Source organism: Oryzias latipes, chromosome 18 (genome assembly GCF_053564925.1).
Source record: "Oryzias latipes strain Hd-rR chromosome 18, Olatipes_Hd-rR_3.1".
Classification (NCBI taxonomy): Eukaryota; Metazoa; Chordata; class Actinopteri; order Beloniformes; family Adrianichthyidae; genus Oryzias; species Oryzias latipes.
The window spans coordinates 16,963,011-16,982,738 of record NC_136254.1 but is presented as its reverse complement, the minus strand read 5'-3'; the positions used below and the strand labels follow the sequence as shown (position 1 = coordinate 16,982,738).

The window sequence follows — 19,728 nt, the reverse complement described above, 5'->3', positions numbered from 1 at the left end:
GCTCCGCCGCAGAGCTGATGTATGCCGGCATTTGGGCAACTGGCTGGTCTGTTGACAGACAGCCGATATTGTAGTTTAGGGTCGAATAGGAATAATAATATTCAGGACTTGTCTTTTATTAACTTTAGCAGTCAGTCGCTTTACATTCGAAGGCTATTAAATATTAGGCTACATGCTAACTGACTAGCCGATCATTTCCTGTTATTAATTTACGTCATAGATTTACAGCAGATACCTTCACATTTCTGTCTGTGTGTGTCTCATTACATTGCATTGAAGACACGGAGGATGTTTAAAGAACAGATTTATTTATTTCAAAAAGCACAAAAGCATCCATCGCATTCACGTTCATTCACATGATGATGATGATCTGGTACCCCCTCCGGTCATCTTGCTGCAAAAGCCGCTTCCTGCCGCTACTTCCGTGTCTCTGTGAGCATTCAATAGGGGTAAAAATAAAAGCAAGAATGGTCGATCTGTTATTGTCTCGATGAAAATCTGAAAAATATCATATTAAGCTGGCTGCTTCGCCTAAAGCACTTACCTTTAGCTCGTAGCATAACAACAATAGTAGTACGTCACGTTTCCCAGCATGCTTTGCTGCAAATCATTGGCTAATCACCGTGTCCCTGTGACCAAGGTCTAACAACAAGACCAATGATTGGCCAATTATTCGCAGCAAAGCATGCTGGGAAACGTGACGTACTGCTGTTGTTGTTATGCTACGAGCTAAAGGTAAGTGCTGTAGGCGAAGCAGCCAGCTTAATATGATATTTTTCAGATTTTCATCGAGAAAATAACAGATCGACCATTCTTGCTTTTATTTTTACCCCTATTGAATGCTCACAGAGACACGGAAGTAGCGGCAGGCAGCGGCTTTTGCAGCAAGATGACTGAGGGCGTACCAGATCATCATCATGTGAATGAACGTGAATGCGATGGATGCTTTTGTGCTTTTTGAAATAAATAAATCTGTTCTCTAAACATCCTCCGTGTCTTCAATGCAATGTAATGAGACACACACAGACAGAAATGTGAAGGTATCTGCTGTAAATCTATGACGTAAATTAATAACAGGAAATGATCGGCTAGTCAGTTAGCATGTAGCCTAATATTTAATAGCCTTCGAATGTAAAGCGACTGACTGCTAAAGTTAATAAAAGACAAGTCCTGAATATTATTATTCCTATTCGACCCTAAACTACAATATCGGCTGTCTGTCAACAGACCAGCCAGTTGCCCAAATGCCGGCATACATCAGCTCTGCGGCGGAGCTAGTAGTAGCTTAGCAGGAGCTATCGTATGACAAAGCAGCCTAGTTATCATAAATCTTTTGATATTTTTCTTATATTCATTGAGACGGTAATAAAGTGATCATTTTTGTTTTTCATGTTCCCTTTTTGAATGAATATGGGTCACAGAGACACGGAAGTTACCGCTGAAAGTGAAAGCGGCTTAGTTTTGCCGGCGTACAGAGAGCATATCCGCGTGAATGACTTATGACGTGAATAATTATTGCGTTCGAACGGATTAATTATTGCGTTCGAACGACATAATTATTGCGTTCGCACAAGTTAATCATTTCGAGGGAACGGAATAGTATTTTGAGGGAACGCAATAGTATCTTGTGGGAACGGAATAGTATCTTGTGGGAACGGAATAGTATTTCGTGCGAACGACATAATAACCTGTGGGAACAAGATATTAATCTGTGGGAACAAGATATATTTTTATATCTTAATGTCAGGACACAGGCTCCGTACAAAACAATGAAATGACCAGGAATCTTCTCCTGCATTTTGTGGCAATACCTGCCTTCTTCCTGACCTTTGATGGGGCGCCATCAGTGACCAGACTGACATCACGTGACCTGTTTACCCCAACATTGTCCAGCGCAGTAACTAGAGAGCTGACTATGTCATCAGCTGTTGTTGTGTCCATCAACTCAAGAAGCTCTACTGTGACGATCTCTTCAACACCTCTTAACAAATATGCACAGCTGTATATATCTGTGATGTCGGTGCTTTCATCAAAAGCAACTGAAATTGCAATAAATGACTAGATTCCTTCATTTGGCTGCCCAAGTCTCCTCAGAAATGTTGCATCTGCAATAGTAATCCTTGACAGACTTATGCTGGCAAAGGTAGACTGCTTTTTGGGGCACAAGACTCCTGCAGCCTTCAGCATTTTTTCACAAGTTCACCATCTAAAAAAGCCAGTTGGGAATTTGCACCAACTTGTTTGCAATAAGATAGCTGTCACTGCTCCATCACTGACGTCACTGCTGCAGTTTTTCACTCCAGTAAATAGTTGGTAAATCTTCTTTTTTCTTAACTGCCCCAGCAAATGATGAAACTTTTCTTAACGGTGAGTTTCATAGTGAAGAAATAGCTCCTATGGATTTAGTTATTTTCTTTCAAGCATGTTCGATGTGTTCCTTCTGTTAACTTCCTGTTGTTGCTTCCTGCGAGACTCTGTTCTATTGTGAGCTCTCTGCGTTTTTGATTTTGTGGTGGACACTTCCCTGTTGGAAGTTGAATGAGTGGGAGCAGGAAAAAAAAGAGCAAAGGAAGCAAACATCGTGTTTTTTGGAGTTTGTCATGGTAACAGAGGATGGTTACCAACTATATAATACCGCCAAAGTTGGACGAAACAAGATCAAACGAGGGCTGGAAAAATTAAGTCTGCGTGTGGAGACTTGTTACGGACTTGGATAAAAAGAAGCAGGCGCTTGCTGTGGCGCTGGAGCCTCAAGAACGAGCCAAAGAAACTGCTTTGGAGGATCTGAACAAAGATAATGGTATGGACACGTTGCTAGCTAAACTAGACACAATATTTTTTAGAGAAGAAAAAAACTGACTTTATGAAGCATACAGCCATTTTGATTAAATATCTAAAGAAAGTGCAAGTCCATGGCGGATTACATAATTGAGTTTGAACAAAGATACGTTTGTATGAAAAAGTATGACTCCGTGACACAGCCTGTCTTGATGGGAACAGCAGGGAACTTGGTTTCACAACGTGCAGAGAGTTAACATTTGCATATATGAAATCTGCATTCAAGCAGATTTCTGGAGAAAAAAAACACAAAAACAAGTAAAAGCAGTGATACTCAAGAAAGAGTTTTTTTTTCACAAATCAAAGACCAGCAGGCAAATTTAAAGGGTGGAGTGGCTCATCACAGACCAGAAGCGGCAACTGCAGCAAGGCAGAAATCCACTTAAAGAGCATAGAAGACCTAGATGTGCCATCTGCCAGAGTACCTATCATTGGGCTAAAGTTTGTCCTCATTGGAGAAATGAAGTAAAATTGATAGAAGATGAAGGTGTGGAAGAATTAAACATTACATTTTTCACTGAAGCAACTATGACAATCAGAGATTTTTTTTAACAGAATCACAAGGATCAGTCATCATTGACACTGCATGCATATGTACTGTTTGTGGTGAAAAATTGTTGGAGAGTTACATGAAAGACTGAACCAAAGTCAAATATTCAAATATTCATTCAAATTGTTCAAACAGAATATACAAGTTGCAGGCCTTTTAGGTTTGGAGATGGTCAAGTGGTGTAGTCAAACATCCACCTTTGTGGCTTATTAAAATTTATTTAAAGAGAGCAAGAACTGTTTTGGACATGGAAAATAACAGTGTTGTCAGGTTCAAGGAACAAATTCCTCTTGAGCTCACTAGTCTAGGACATTATTGTGTGAATATCAGAGATAAGACTGCAGAAGTGAGCTGTAATGAAAGGGAAGTTCTTGTTGTTACAGCAGAGATGTCTCCAAAAGAGAAGCAGAAAATACTTCAGAAACTTCGCAGTTTGGCCATGTCTCTGCAGATAGGCTGCAGAGACTCGATCAAAGCTCTGGAAATAATGACAAAGATTGTCTGGCAGGACCATGTAGAGACCTTTGGAAGGGCAGGTGCTGAAATTTAAAAAGGGCCATGTGGGGCACAAATTTAACACTTTATGCTGACAACTTTTAGGATAGCAGCCTGTATTATAGCAACCCATGTTTATATATATCTTGGTAGTGCTTCTCCAAGGTTGCCAAAGCATGGTTGCTTGTGGCTGCTGTGGATCTGCATGAGCTGGAACTTGGTGTTTGGTATCTCCATGTCATTGATCACTTCACACGCTTCAGTGCAGGGAACATCATGAAAACCAAGAAACCTTCATCCATCCATCTATTCATCCATCTTGTTCCGCTTTAATGGGACCAGGTCCCGGGGACAGCTGTCTAAGCAGAGATGCCCAGACTTTTTCTCGCCCCAGCTACTTCCTCCATCTCCTCTGCGGGGACCCCGAGGCGTTCCCAGGCCAGCCGAGAGAAGTAGTCTCTCCAGCGTGTCCTGGGTCTCCCCCGGGGCGTCCGCCCAGTGGGACATGCCAGGAACACCTCTCCAGGGAGGCGTCCAGGAGGCATCCGGACTAGATGCCCGAGCCACCTCAACTGGCTCCTTTTGATGTGGAAGAGAAGCGGTTCTACTCCGAGCTCTCCGCGGGTGACCGAGCTTCTCACCCTATCTGTAAGGGAGCGCCCAGCCACCCTGCGGAGGAAGCTCATTTCAGCCGCTTGTATTCGGGACCTCGTTCTTTCGGTCATGACCCATAGCTCATGACCATAGGTGAGTGTTGGAACGAAGATCGACCGGTAAATTGAGAGCTTTGCTTTTTGGCTCAGCTCTCTCTTCACCACAACGGACCGATACAGTGAAGAAACCTTCAGATATAATTCATTCATTCATTCATTCACGCTCGCACGCACCCTCCCTCCCTCCCTCGCTCACTCGCTCACTCATTCATTCGCTCACTCACTCATCTTTTAAACCCGTTTTGCCCTTTTCGGGGTCAAGAGGCTGCTGTAGCCTATCCCGGCCACTTGTAGGTGAAGGCATGGGACATCCTGGACAGGTTGCCAGTCTGCCGCAGGGCCACAAATCACACGTCCATGCACTCTCACATTCACTCCTAGGGACAATTTGGAGAAATTAATTAACCTATGAAGCATCTTTTTGGACTGTGGGAGGAAGCCGGAGACCCTGGGTAAAATCAACGCATGCACGGAGAGAACATGCAAACTCCACACAGAACGGTTCCCCATTGGTTTTCTGCTTCAGGTCCCCCAGCCGGGACTTGAACTGGGGGCAATTTCATCTCTCTGTCCTGTCTCTTTCATTGCTGGGTCGAGTTCTTTTGTTCTTTGTCGAACCAATTCAGAATAGTCCTCATTTACATAAAGATTTGTTCAGTTGAGAAGCATTTCCTTTCCTTTCCATTCTTTTTGTCTGAGATGATTTTTCTAATTTTAGCCTCCTATTCAGACCACTTTTATGAATGGACTCTGGTATCCCATCAAAAATTGTTTCTACGTGATTGGTTTTCATTGTAATACATTTTTTCAACCACATTTTTGAATGAGGAGCCAAAATCATTAATATCTTTGTTAATCTCCTTAGACTTGCATGATGAATCATCAGTTTAAAATATTATTTGCTCAATGACTCCTTCACCCCAAAAAACATAGCAAACCTCACACATAGCTGCCATTACAGTAGATTCATTCTGTCTTTCTAGATTTAGGATACCCAGGTGGGGTAGTAATCCTGCTATATTGAAAAATAAATATTGTTAAAGTATTTTTCCTGAGCTTGTGCCTGTTTTTATATCTCTTTCTTTGCTACCAATGAGCTTCCAGTTCTATTTCTGTAAATCCTGTTTGTTTTACACCTAAACAGTAGATCTATGTTAATCTATGTCCAGTGTTCAGTAGGACTTGAACAGCTAAGCCGATTATCTAATTTGTAACACATTTTATGTATGGTAGTCTGTCTTTCTCATGATATTCCTTTCAGCTTTAAACTAATTAGCTGGTGTCACTGCAGCTCTAATGGGATTACTTCATCCTACCCTTTTACCTTCACCCGTTCTTCTTTTCCTGCCTCCTTTTGTCCATTCATTTACTTGTACGTAGGTTGTTTCTGAAGTTTGCTTTCACTAATTTCTCACACATTTTCCATCAAATAATGTGAATATTGTTTATCCTAAAAGATTACTTCCAGAATAAAACTAAGTTTATGAAATCATTACACTGGTTAAGTCCAAATGAATCAATTGCTTTTCAAATATATTAAAGTATAATTCCAAGTCTGTTAACTGAGATGTCCTTTTGCACATCTCATTGGGTTTTTCCCCATCTCCTCTAACTTCTTTACATGAAACCATACCACTGATAACTCTATAATCTGGAGATGAGTCCAACACCCAGACATAAAAAACCATCATTATGAACGGGAAGCCTGATGTTTACCAAAATATGTGCATTCTGAAATATACTAGCAATACAAAGTGTGGAGTATATTACAGTAAATGAAAATAATGTTTATAATAATTGTTATAGCATGTTACACATCAAAAAGGGGTAGCCTAAAAATAGAAAATTGACTCTAATCTTGAGAAGAAAATCACAATAAAATAATAAACTGATATGAACCATTAAAACCCAATAATAATAATAATATTTTGCTAGTTCTAAGCAAAGGGTTTGTATCTTTTGAGCTTTTATGTAAAAATTTTGAGTACAGTTACAAAAAAACTAGTGTGATAAGTGACAATGACTCATTTTAGAACAAAACTTGAACACTACTTACAAGATCTTAGTACAAGATTGTTGACCCATTTTAATAAATCCCCATAAAATCTAACACTAGCACCTATTTTTAGAACATAAATCTAATTTTTTGTTTTCAAAATAATGACCATGAATGCCAACATATTGAGCAGTAAAAGCAGTAAAAACTTATCTCCAGTTTTCACCTTAACACCCCAAACTCACAGAATAAAAAAATATGTCTGTGGGAAATAGACACCAACTGAGATTTTACAAGTTACATAATCCCAAAAGTTGTGATGCCACTAAAACGGTGGGAATCATCAGACACAATTTGTCACGTTGGGGTTTTTGTTTGTGGCATCGGTCAGCAGTGGCAGCTTCTCACATGTCCCATCAGAAATGCCACTTGATGAGGTGACGTGCCACCTGGTCTGATCTGCAGCTCGTCTTCCTACAAGTTACATTACATATATTTCTGTGTCAGTCTGTCTTTTACTCTTCTTTTTATCCATACACTTTATTTCTCTGTATCTTGTAATATTTTAGCTACTACACTGTTTACTATTTATATACTTTTTTTTATTTTAATTTGTAATAGTTTTATTTTCTCCTTGTTCCCTGCTTATTCTTGCTTCCCTTTTATAACATAGATATTTCCTTGAGTCAAACAGCCATTAGGTTAAATCATACCTTCAGTTGAACTTTGGAGGGTTTTGTAACTATTTTTAGTTCACAGCCCAGTGGAAGAGTGTCTGCCCTGAAACTAAGAGTTTGTTGGTAAAAAATCCACAGTTGGGTGATACCAATGACAAAAAATGGGAAGTCATACCTCCCTCAACACTCACCATTGAATTTGAGAGCTAATCTGAATGTGCAGCTGTGACTGTAGCTCTGCCTCCCTCAAGTAATAAATCAAATGTTGTTCCCTCAGGTGTGACGAGTGGTGGTTCTTTATTTTAAAGCAAATATCATCATCATTAGTCATGTACTTTATTAGTTTTTTTGTCAATAAACAAATGTTTTAATTGACCTACTATAAGATCTATAACTGTTAAAGCACAAAAAATGATTTCCATTTTTTTTTTTTTTTGGGTAAGGAAAATATTTATTTTATCCTTTTTTCTTTCAGGAAAGGGTTAAACATGGAAGATGTGAGTTCTGAGGACAGGGAACATGCTAAACGCATCATTTACTCTGTTATTTATGGAGCAGGTTAGTACACCCAAGCTATAATCATGCTAAGATTTTATTCATGAGACAAAACGCTTATTTTATCTGTCATTACATTCATTATTTAAAAAAAAACTGTCCCATACTGACTGATTGAAAACAAATGCATATCCTCAAAAATAGTTCTCTACAAAGAGAATTAAATTGATAACTTGGAGGAACTGCAGCTAAATGAAATGAAAAGTAAAATAACTCTTGAGGTTTGAACCTGATTTTTTTGGGGGCACAGTTTTATGTTTGTGCAAAAAATACCAGAAATGGCAGAGGACATGATCAAACATATAAAATATTGAGTAAGATGGGTTTGAACAAGCCTGCATGACCTTTTAAAACCAAATTTTGGTAATAAATGATTGATTACTGATTCAGGATATCCTAGGGAGAACACTTCATAACATGTTTTAGAATGGTATATGACACACACAAAAGAACTTGTGTTTGAGATGAACAGAGTTCTAGTTTAATTTTTAATTGTGTATTCAGACTGGACGCATTTGGTCCGCTTTATGTGAACCAGAGTTTTTCCCAGATAATCCGTAACAAATTTTCAGTCTGATTACACCCAAGCTCACCCTTGTCCGGGAACTGCTCTTAAGACCCCTTTTGAAGTGGTCTCGGTTCGTTTCCAATGGGACTGAGCTCCGGTTTACTCTAAGTTTCCTCATTCTGCTCCAAGCCGAACAACTAGATCAAACAGTCATTGTAGCTGGCATTACGGGATGGAAGCAGAGTGGAAAACAACATTTAACGTGTAAACACAATTCTTCTCACACTGTTTTCCGAATAACCTTTGTGTCATAAACACTTATCAGCCTTAGCGGTCGTCTCCTCATTAACGGCCTTGCAGAGTGCCTCCGCCGTACCAAAGCAGCAAAAGTAAGTGTTGTACCTGATGTTGATACAGCTGTTCAAAATGAGTTTGCAACATATAAAGTCTGAATAAGTGAACTATGCCGACAAGGATTGCAAAGGGTTGGACTTCCATTATTCTTTCTCTCGTTGCTTTGCACCGCTGTCGTGATTCCTGACCAATGACCGAAGAAATCATTAGTCACATGGTTTTGATTACAAGCTCTGGTTCGAAGCATAAAAGTCAGCTTGACAGCAGTCTGAATACAGGCTAAATGCAAGGTTCAGGACTCCATCCGGACCAAATCAAGCGGACCCGGACCGGACCAACTGATTTTTCCAGGCTAAATCCACGCTAAGAGATTTTAAAACTTGTGCCCAAGTGTCATAAAAAACAAAAATTATCTTCCCATTTCTGATTTTTTTTTTTAGTACAAAATGGAACACAAATGACAAAAAATAAAAATGTTTTTAGCTTTGATATAATTTCCTTCAGAAAAGCACATTATATTGTCCTAATACCACAGCTGTGGAGTCTGTTCTAGCTGTGACCTCAGATTCACTGTGTAACTAGACTATCTGCCCTGTCTGTTTTCTGTTTCCTTCCGTTTAGCCTGTCATTATCAGCTCTTATTTTGAAATGTCTTTTTAGATATACCAAGGATTTGGGAAACAAGTTTTTTGCTTAAAATTATAGTATTTTCATCATAGAATACGTTTTTTTCTTACAGTAACACATTTTAACAGTAAACTGTGTTTGCCTGTAACTGTAACAGAAGCAGTGGAAGGTGAAGTGAGGAACCCAGCTGCAGTACTGCCTAGGCAAACAGATGTACAACGGTGTATTTACTTAGATGAAAGGACATAAACAATGACAGGAAGCCACTGAAATAAACAAACCATACAGACGCTTAGTACAGTGAGGAACAGAACTAACAAAAAGGGTTTTTTCAGGAATATACAGACAATAGTAGGTATGAGGAGGGATGAAGAAAAAAATAAGTCTGACAAACGGAATGAGACTAAAGATATAGGACCAAAATAGACTTTTATTCTAAGAAATACTACGTCCAAAATAAAACTACCTTAAATAAAAGCAGAAAATATCCAGTTAGCATTCAAAAGAATAATGCTATTTCTCAAATGAAAAGAAAAATGTTATTTATTTGTATTTATATTGAATTATTTTGATTTACTTTAAAGAAAATTGTTTTATTTTTCTCTTGCAAGAAAATAATTTTATCAAGAAGGTTTTTTGAAAGCAAAATAATCTTAGTTTGAGAAAACATCTTTGTGACCAGAATTTATTTCTTAAAGTAAAAATTCTTGGTTGGGTCATTTTTCTTACCTATTAAGACAAATACCTATTTAAAGAAATCTTCCAATGGTGTAAGAATTTTTGACTTTTCTCTAAAGGACCTGTTTTTACAGTGTATAGTTTTTGCTTTTTTTTCTCAAGAGGTCATCAACCCTAAAGCAAAAACGTGTATCCTGTTCTTTTTTGTGGGAATGAAACTGTCTTTTTTTTAAATTAAAAATGTAAAAATTTCTACTCTGATCAGTACAAAAAATGCAGCAATATTCTTTATCTCCTTGTTTGAGCATTGTTTGGACATGAGTTAAAGGCCCTCTTTGTGAGGTTCAGGGGCCAGGGTGGGTTAGTTTGTTTTGCATTCTAGATTGGTTGTGGGGTTTCCGGGTTCTTTGGGCCTTTATTTTGGTTACTTCCGGGTTCTCCCGTTTGTGTTGTCTCCACCTTTACTTCTGTTTATGAATTGCACCTGTTCGCACACCTGTTGTTCATCATTGCTGTGTATTTAAGTTCCTCTACCCAGTGTCTGTCACGGGATCGTTTTGCATTCTCTGTACTTCGAGTGTCTGCTTCGAGATTAAAGGGAAGATAGAAAAACTTTGATTCAACGTACCTCTGTGTTCCTGCTTTTGCATCCACGCGTCGAGCCTGACACTCTTAAAGCCCTTGATCATAATAAATTCTTCCTATTGCATATGCAGCCATTGCTCTAACTTTCTTAAATAGAGCAGATCAGAGTGTGCGGTATGTCTTAAAAATACAAGGAGTTGTTTTTTACTGAACGCTTTTAGCATGACAATATTTTAAAAAGTCAGGGTAAATTTTTCTCCTAACTGTCTTTATGTATTTCCTTGTAGGTCGTGAGCGTCTGTCAGGAATATTGGGGGTCAGTGCTGAGCAGGCTAGCCAGTTCCAACACCGTTTCCTCCAAACCTACAGAGATGTCCAGACCTTTATCCAGAAAACCATCCAGCAGAGCCACAAACAGGGTCTGGGTTTATATTATGTTCTTCTTTCTTTAAAGCCACTAAAACTATATTGAGAAAACACAGAAAAAATATGTTTAACTATAAGAATGGATTAGAATTATCTGTGCTTTTCCAGTCACTCAAAGTGCTTACAATGTGTTCATTATTCATTCACTCCTCATTCATACTTAGTGATGGTAAACTACTGATGCACCCACATGGGCAGGCTGACAAAGGCGTGGCTGCCAGTGTGCGGCTACAGCTCTCTGACCTTCAACAGGACATTCATATGCATTCACACACCAGTGGAGCCACACTGGAGGCAGGGAGGATGAAGTGTCTTGCCCAAGGACACAATGACAAATTGACTGGGGGGGAGTGGGAATCGAACCGCCGACCCTTCAATCATTGGACGACTTGCTCAACCGCCTGAGCCACTGCTGACAGTATTGCAGTTGAAACTATGGTCAGTGTTAGTATATATCTCCTGGACACACACAAAAGGAGACCATAATGATCTCAAACCATTGGCAGGATTGGCCAAAACTTTAAAGCTACATTCACACCACGGGCTCGGAAACGCATGTTCAAGCGACCACTTTCATTAAAAAGTCCATGTAAACACACGTATATGCGCGTTCACGTGTAGCTACGCACATTTTTAAGACCGTATTTGGGTTCAATTTACAAAAATGCGGCCATTGAATGCAAGTTAAACCAGGTTAAACTTTGACCAATCAGGGACTCGGATTTGGTAGTGATGAATGGATGAGGTGCCAACAAAACGGTCAAACCAGAGAAAGCATTACAGAGAGGGTAAGTATAAAATAAACATTAACAACTGTGACATGGATGTGTAAAACAAGTCATACAGTAAATGATCAAGATTATACAAATGCTAAAACTAATGAATCTAAGTCCATAAAACTAACTTACAGATATCCTCACGGTAATGAAATAATTTCATGAGCTATTTACAAATAGTGTAGAACACCAACACACAAGTGTTAGTGTGTCTGTGTATAAGTCAGACTTTGATGCTGAGGTTTAACTCACACATTTGATTTGTTTTCTTACAAACGCCCACGTAGATTTGTGTGCTGCTGTGTAGATGGAGATGATGTGCTTGCATTGGCAGAATTGAAACAAACTGTCATGGGTCAATACTTGGAAGAGGGGATTGGATGAGAGGAGTCTGATGGTTCAGATGGGACACTATTTATAATCTGACTGCCAAGACATCTGATCAAAGACTTGAATCAGTCCCGCACAGAATATTTAAAAGTCTGCACTTTAACCCTCATTGTAACATAAAATAAACTGTGGGCAGGCACAAAGCTAAAACCTGAATAACCTTAAAAAAAATCAAATCAAACACACAGCTTGATTAAACTATAGTCTGTATTGATCTTGGCCTATCTACATGCTAGTATTGTCATTATTTTAACCCACTACATACTTTTTTGTTTGTGTAGTTCTGGAAAAACACCATCTTACATTGCAGAAATGATTTTTTTATATTATTCTTAACACCGTGCAAACTGCTCAGCATAGGCTGGTTTAAATCTGACAAACAAAAATCAAAAGGGATGTAATCCTCTCTACTCTTAACACCTCTTCAGTTTTTCCAGCTAACTTTCTGAAAGTGAATGAAAGTGTTAAGGAGCTCTGATGTTCTGTCCCCAAAATTAAAACCAATCTGGAAGTATTGCAGTTCCACAAACCACCACCAAATTAAAAAGGTAATTTCCCACCAACTAAATGTTTGCACCGTGGTTTAAAAATCTTCTTGTTTATTGCCTTAATTTTTATTCATTGAAGCAATAAGGTATGAGTGGGTAAATCTTTTTTTTTTTTTCAAATCAACTGTTAGGATTTTCAAGTTCAAATTTGTACATTCAAACTAATAAAAGTAAGTAAAAGAGATATTTTTCATTATAAAAAAATACCAATCTTCTTTCAAACATTAAATTCTTTGTCTATATGAAGTACCAAAAGCTAAGCAGAAAAAAATTAGCTGCTAGATGACCTCCATTGATTTTGCTATTAGCTTCACCCCACATGCGCTGTGACGGTCCAAGTTGAAGTAGAAACGCTCACCTAAATTGGCTGGACCATTTTAAACCGTACCAGACCAGATCGGACCTTACTGCTCAGTGGGAACAGGACTTTAGGTTCCTCTCTCACTAGGAGGGTTCAGTGGACTCTAGTTGGTTTTCTTTCATAACAGTGTTCTCAGCAAAGAATGTATAAATCAGGTAATATATTAATACTCATGTGAAGCATATCAGAGTGGCTAATAAATAAATTGAGCCTCTTTGTTCTGAAGCAGACCATCATTCACTTTTTGATCCACACCGGATTTCATGTTGCCTTTTACACAACTTTTATAAAACTTTTGCGCAAAACTAATCTTAGCAGACTATCAAAGAAATGAACCCTCTTCTGATTCATTAACCCTCTTCCTATACAACCATTGTGGATTTTCTCTTACATATTGTGCGTGTAACAGTCCCAAATATTGATGTATTTAATTTGTTGTTAAACTTTGTATTTTACTTTACACTATCTCGTGGTCAAAGCATCCGGACCAAAGCTTAATAATAGTTCCACCCAAACTGATTTAACTGCGCACACTGCTATCGCTGCACTACGTCAAAGCCGTACGAAAAAGCAATCAGCGAAGCAAACCGATCACCCGTGTTTTATTTCATCTTTTTTTATTTGAATGCAGTACGCTTCCATACGTTACTCCAATTTCCTCCACACCAACACCAACGTTGATACAGTGGCTGCAAATTTTAACAGCAAGGCAGACAAACTTGGATGTTTCAATATGTGTCTTTAGCGGCACTGACTACAATAGTCTGACAAAAATGTTTTTATTTGTAGTTTTGGAAAAGTTATGGAAAACATTGGTAAAAAAATATACAAACCCTGACATCAATGTTTTACCAACAAAGATTTCAGGATTAAGACACCCTCCAATTGGTTCTTCAGAATATATCATTTTTCTTGATGTGCCTACTTGGATAAGTGTGTATAATAAGTGTGTTATTGGTGCGTGTGTCGTCTTATGTTCGATTGATTGATCTTTTTTTTATCTTTTCAAAGAGATATCAGGCATTGTAGTTAATTATAACAAAGTCAGTTCTTTCCAGTTAGTCCAAGAAAGCTCCACTTTATTGATATTCGTCTGATCCAGGCACCTGACTGAAAGACATACTCTTACAAAAAATAGAGATGAAACAAATTGTGTGTTACTGCAGGACAAAGGTCTTCTTAACCTGAGGCTTCCTGCTTCTGAAGGTGTAAGATTAAAAACTAATATCAAACAATATCATGTAAACTTGAAACCTGGTTTCTGTAACTAGCTTAGAAAATTGGTCAAACCTGGTTTGCCTCAATAGATTTTCTTAGCAAAAATAATCTTTCTCCAGAAATATATTTGCATGACAAGATATGAAGGAGTCATTTTTCAAACAAACGAAGCACCTGGAGAGAAGAAGTGGTGATTTTTCTGTGAGGAAGTTAAAATGTTGTAACCAGGTTATTGCTGTTGTTATTGTGTATACCTGTAAGCTGATTTCTGTGGTAACCAGGTTCTCCCTTGAGGACAGGTGGTGTAAACCTTACTGATAAAGATAAAAAACAAAAAGAGCTTGGCAGGTGTTAAATAACACATTCCAGTATGATTCACTGGCATACCACAGCTGGATACTGTTTGTGTGTTATTTCTGACACAATGTCCACGCCGTGACCTTGTGGCTGGGCTTTAAAAGAAAGTCCACATTCCTGATGAAAAGTCACATGTACAGGTCAAAGGTCAATTTACAAAACATACAGAGTTTGTGTTGCCATCAATTGATGCTCAATTCCTATGCATTGATGCTTGTAGTGTTCATGTTCCTGGAAGCGGGTCATTCAGGTTAGATGCCCTGATTGGCTTAGCTTATAGAGGGATTTAGCTGTAAAGCCTGCTCCATTGTCCAGTTAGTGGAATGTACTGGTCAACCATGTGTGAATGTTTGTGTGCTGCATACCTTCACATCCTGATGTGAGTTTTTGTAATGAGGTCACATCACATGCACTAGCACTTCAGTCAAACGTTGGCTTCTTGTGTTTGGTTTTAGAACTCTTTGAGAAATAAACGGCTATTACTCAGTCAATATATTCGCTCGATTAATCATTCTTGCTCTGATACCTTTTTTAACTTGTTCTTGTTAATGCTACGTTTTTTTTTCGTGATATGTTTTCTTTTTGCATATTTTTCCAAACCAAGTGCCATTTTTGTTATTACATTTTATTTTATTTTTATTTTTTTTGCTTGAGCCTTTTGCCCGATCTGTCCTGCATCTGAGTTACCCTCCATTACCTTGACTTTGACTGAAGTTTACTTTGTCGAACTCAACAACTTTCCAAAATTAAGCAACTGGCAAAGTAAAAATACAGTTTTGTTGTGTCAATCCATAAAGATAAATTAAAATACATCTAAGTAACCACTGCCCCCAATATAATTCCATAGTTCTCATGAATAGAAAAAAAAAAACAATAAACTTAGAAAAAGTCAATCATTTAAATTTCAGGGTGTAAAATGTAACTTTTTGAAACCAGCCCCCAGTGGTGATTTGAGGAACTGGAACACTTTCAGTCTGAATCTGTATTCAGGAGTAAAAGGTGGGGGCTTGATTTGTGTATTTTGCAAAATAAGTGTGAAACCATCTCAAATCATTTAAAACATATTTTATTCTTCTTTTTTTTTTCAGGATACGTGCTTTCCATTATGGGTCGCCGTAGAAACCTTCCCGACATTAACTCCCCAGACTGGGGGGTACGCATGCAGTCTGAGAGACAGGCTGTCAACTTTGTTGTGCAGGGTAAAATCATTTACACAAACAATGCTGGTCAGAGTTGTCATGACTGACCTACAGAAATATAAAAATATCCAGTGATTTAGATGCAGATGTGAGGCAGGTTTACTTCTATAGCAGAGTTCGGACACAGTGTTTCATTTGTCAGAAAAATGACAAATCGGAAACACCGTAAACTTTACAGAAACAGTAAACTGTGAATTTCAACAGTAAAATTATACTTTAAAGACAGAAATTAATGTAACATTTTGTATTTTTTTACCCAGAATATCCTATCACTTTTTTATATTATGTATAAGCTGAGTTACCTTTTAGAATCTGTATCACGGATCAAATTATTTTTAAAAATGTAAAGTTAGGAAAAATTCTTTACAGGGTTATATATATTTCTCTATATAGTTCTCTGTTTTGCTTTGTAGACTACTTTGTTTTTATGTGTAAAGTTCAACTTCCGTTTTGTAATGCTATATGATAATTTTTTCCTCTTTACTGTTTATTTGCAATTTAGTTTCCAGCTCCTCTTTGATACTTTCATGCAGGTAGAAGCCTTTTTTATTTTAAAAAGAAAAAAAGCTTCCTCCGTGTTTTACTATTCATATAATGCAGTTTCTCTCAGAATCTTGGTTTCTGATTTTTAAAGGGAAACTGACTTTTTTCACATAAGCAGCTTTGACTTCTGGACTTTCTTTTTGGTACTTTTGATGTTAATTTTAAAGTTTTTGTCCTTCAGCTCTGAAGCCCTCTCCTCTCAGTAATCTGGTTGTTTCCAGACCTGGAAGTTCAGCCTTTAGTTTCTGGTCTTTCGGTAGCTTCAGCATTTCGGATTCATCCTCAGTTTATTCAGCCAAAGTTCTATATTATTGTGTAGAACTTTTAGATAAGATTGGAATCTTTTTAAAGATGAATTCAGTGATTTAGATTTGTACACTTTTGGCAATGACTCCATTGTATTTTTAAATATGTTTCCTTGATTCTTATGATTTCAGATATTTCGTATTTTTAGTATTATTAATATGTGGTAACCAGTATTATATAACTGAAACAAAAAAGTCTGGTCCCTCTTTATTTAACAAAGCAGTCGTTCACTGCATTACCTGAGATACATCCTAAAGATCCCATTGTTTAATGTTTTTACTAGCTTGACATTTTAATGAAGCAGATGTGAAAAACTACATTTCTTAGAATGTGATGAAAGCGCTTGATTGCTTTTCTGTGTCTGCTTGTTGCAGGTTCAGCTGCTGATCTCTGTAAGATGGCCATGATCAGAATTTTTAACCTGGTTTCCACTTCCAGCTCACTCACTGCCAGGTGCCAGCTTTGACTCTTTTTGTCTCGTTGAACCGCTCCCTTGGCACTAAAGGCAAAGTGAGGTTTTATTTTTTTTATCAGAAGAGGCTGACAAAGTCTCTGTAACCAATCTTCATGAGCAATTATCAGTTATCCACAAGCAAACTAAAATGTAACCAGGAGGTTAAGTAAACACCTGGAAATAAAAGATTTCAACAGAATAATGTAAAACAAGATTCCATTGTGGCATCTGCATTTATTAGTTGATTGTCACCAACAGCTGATCAGTTTTGTTTTTTTGTTTCTGATTGTGCATATCACTGCAGGCTTGTAGCCCAGCTCCACGATGAGCTTCTCTATGAAGTAGAAGACTCCCAGCTGGAACCGTTTGCAAGTAAATCCCTGACATCCACCATAGACACATACTTTGATTTTTAATGCAAATGTCCTTTTGTATTAAATCTGCTTTTGTTGACTCTAGAATGTTCAAAAAAGGCTTAACAGTAAATTATTGTACCTTTTATCATGGTTAAATTTTCTGATGTATTTGTGTGCAGCTCTGGTGAAAAGCACAATGGAGTCCCTTCAGCACATTGATCATCTAGGGGTCCATCTTAAAGTAAGTTAAAGAAAATCCTAACTGAAGTCATTCTCAACCTAAATAACATAATTTTTTTAATATTCTGAAAACTTATTACAATCTGCAAGACAATCAGAATACTTCATAAATATTATTGAGCTTTTCTTTAATCACTTTAATCATAGCAGCCGCTTTTAATTGCCACTTAGCTTATTTCTCTGAGTACTTTGCAGTTTACTCTTTGCTTGTACATTTAACAAATTTAACAAAAGTTGAACATTCTTCCAAAAAAAAGCATAAAATGTTTTTCCCTGTGGTGGTCATGAAATAAAGTGATCTTATTTCCTGCATGCATTCCTTTCTTGCAGACCTTTTGGTGTCCCGTCGCATTTCTCAGCTCAGTATTTTGTCCACAGACCCTTCTTAGTCTCCTCAAATGTGCCGGTTGAGCTCGTGTTTTTAGATAGGCCAGGTTTCTGGACCTTAACTGTAAGATTAGACCGTCTCACAAGGACTGTTACAGAGTTGCAACCCAAACTCTTCTACCAGGGTAGAATCCCCAAATTAATCCAGTTTCTTTCCCAGATCTCAGATTGTCATTGCTCTGTCAGCCACAGAGAAAATCTGATTAAAAACTGACAAATAAATCCAATTCTATAATAAAATGTAGTGTAATATATGCCCTGCTGCCACACCAACACCTCCTTTATTCTTTATTTTGTGTTTTTACCAGGTCCCCCTGAAGGTGGCAGTCTCCAGCGGAAAGACTTGGGGATCCATGTCTGAATTTAACATCCCTCTAATGCCCCCCTCCTCTTAAATTACCCTCTCTTCAATCACCTCCACCACCACAGCCATTTATCAAATCTATCTTTTGTCATATTCATAATCATACTCCCTTTTTGTCCCCATCCCTCCACCATCTCTCGGCCCCTCGTTCCATTTCTCCTTTCCTCTCAACATGCCCTGCATCCCTGTCACTATGGAAACCAGGCAGCAGCAGCAGCTTACAGTTTTTTCTTTCACTCCATCCGTATCCGGGGGCAACAGAGTAGCCAGAAACTGGATTACACCGGTTCTTTTTTTTTTCCTGTCTTCACATCCTCTCCATCCTTACTTTCCTCTCCTCCTCTATTTTCACACCATTACAACATGAACAAAAATCTGTCTTTGTTTCAAGTTTTGTGTTTGAGAAAACATTTGTTCATTAGTTTAGAAAAGTGGTTGATGCTAATTCATTTAAGCACTGTATTTATTCTTCCTAGTTAATCTAAATAATACTTACTACAAGTTTCTTAAATTCATTTATGGATCTTATTAGTTTTTCATGTGCTAATGATCTATTCCTAGATGTTTGCAACAATAGAAGCAGCACAATTACCTTCAACTCTTGACACTCTCAATGATCAGTTAAGCGGAGCTTAATCAAAGGAACATTTTTCTTTTCTTATCTTTGGCTCAGCTTTTCACTCTCTGGCTAATCTTTCATCAGCTCTTCAGCTCCAGCCCACTCATTCGTTTTGCATTGTGGATGCCTGCTCTCACACCTAGCAAATGCTCTCCATCATCAGAGGCATCCAGGCATATCACATTCACCAGCTTCCAGACACACTGACCGACTTTACTTGGGTTTTATATCTACATCTAATATTCTTTTTGCCTCTCTTATTGTTAAAATCTTTACACAAACACTTTGAGACATTTCATGCAGTCTAAATGAATACCACCTCATGTTGGTTTATAATTGTTGTATTTGTAACTTTAAAATTAAAGCAGATTTTTTCCTTGGATTTATACTCTTGGAGTTTCCTTTACAGTTAAAAATTCTTATTTTCTGTTGCTAAACACTCTCTGTTTGCTGTTCATCGGGTGGCTTTGAGCAGTTTAGAGCTCTCTCATAAATACAGTCTATGTTTCAGACTCAGAAGAGGACAGTGTTATGGAAATCTGCCCCTCCATTCTTTCTTTGTTCACCAAACTCACCCCCACCACACACTTTATTTGGAAGGCGAGCAT

At 37.9% G+C, this 19,728-nt stretch overlaps 1 protein-coding gene across 16 annotated transcripts in view; it reads left to right on the top strand.

Annotated features, from left to right (window-relative positions):
- poln (polymerase (DNA directed) nu) overlaps positions 1–19,502 on the top strand; it is a 79,032-nt gene extending 59,530 nt beyond the window's left edge. For 7 of the 16 annotated variants that reach the window (XR_013650897.1, XM_078935902.1, XM_078935903.1 and 4 more), the window contains 7 exons: positions 7,745–7,827; positions 10,864–10,995; positions 15,741–15,851; positions 17,075–17,153; positions 17,459–17,526; positions 17,690–17,751; positions 18,446–19,502. Coding sequence is in view for 9 of the 16 variants with exons in the window: in XM_078935902.1 (XP_078792028.1) it covers positions 7,745–7,827; positions 10,864–10,995; positions 15,741–15,851; positions 17,075–17,153; positions 17,459–17,526; positions 17,690–17,751; positions 18,446–18,532 (622 nt within the window). In the remaining 7 variants the exon portion in view is untranslated. Of the gene's footprint in view, positions 1–7,744; positions 7,828–10,863; positions 10,996–15,740; positions 15,852–17,074; positions 17,211–17,458; positions 17,527–17,689; positions 17,754–18,445 lie in introns of those variants that run through there. The other 9 variants (XR_002875244.2, XR_002875243.2, XM_023965835.2 and 6 more) reach the window with 9 other exon arrangements.
- The last annotated feature ends 226 nt before the right edge of the window (positions 19,503–19,728 follow it).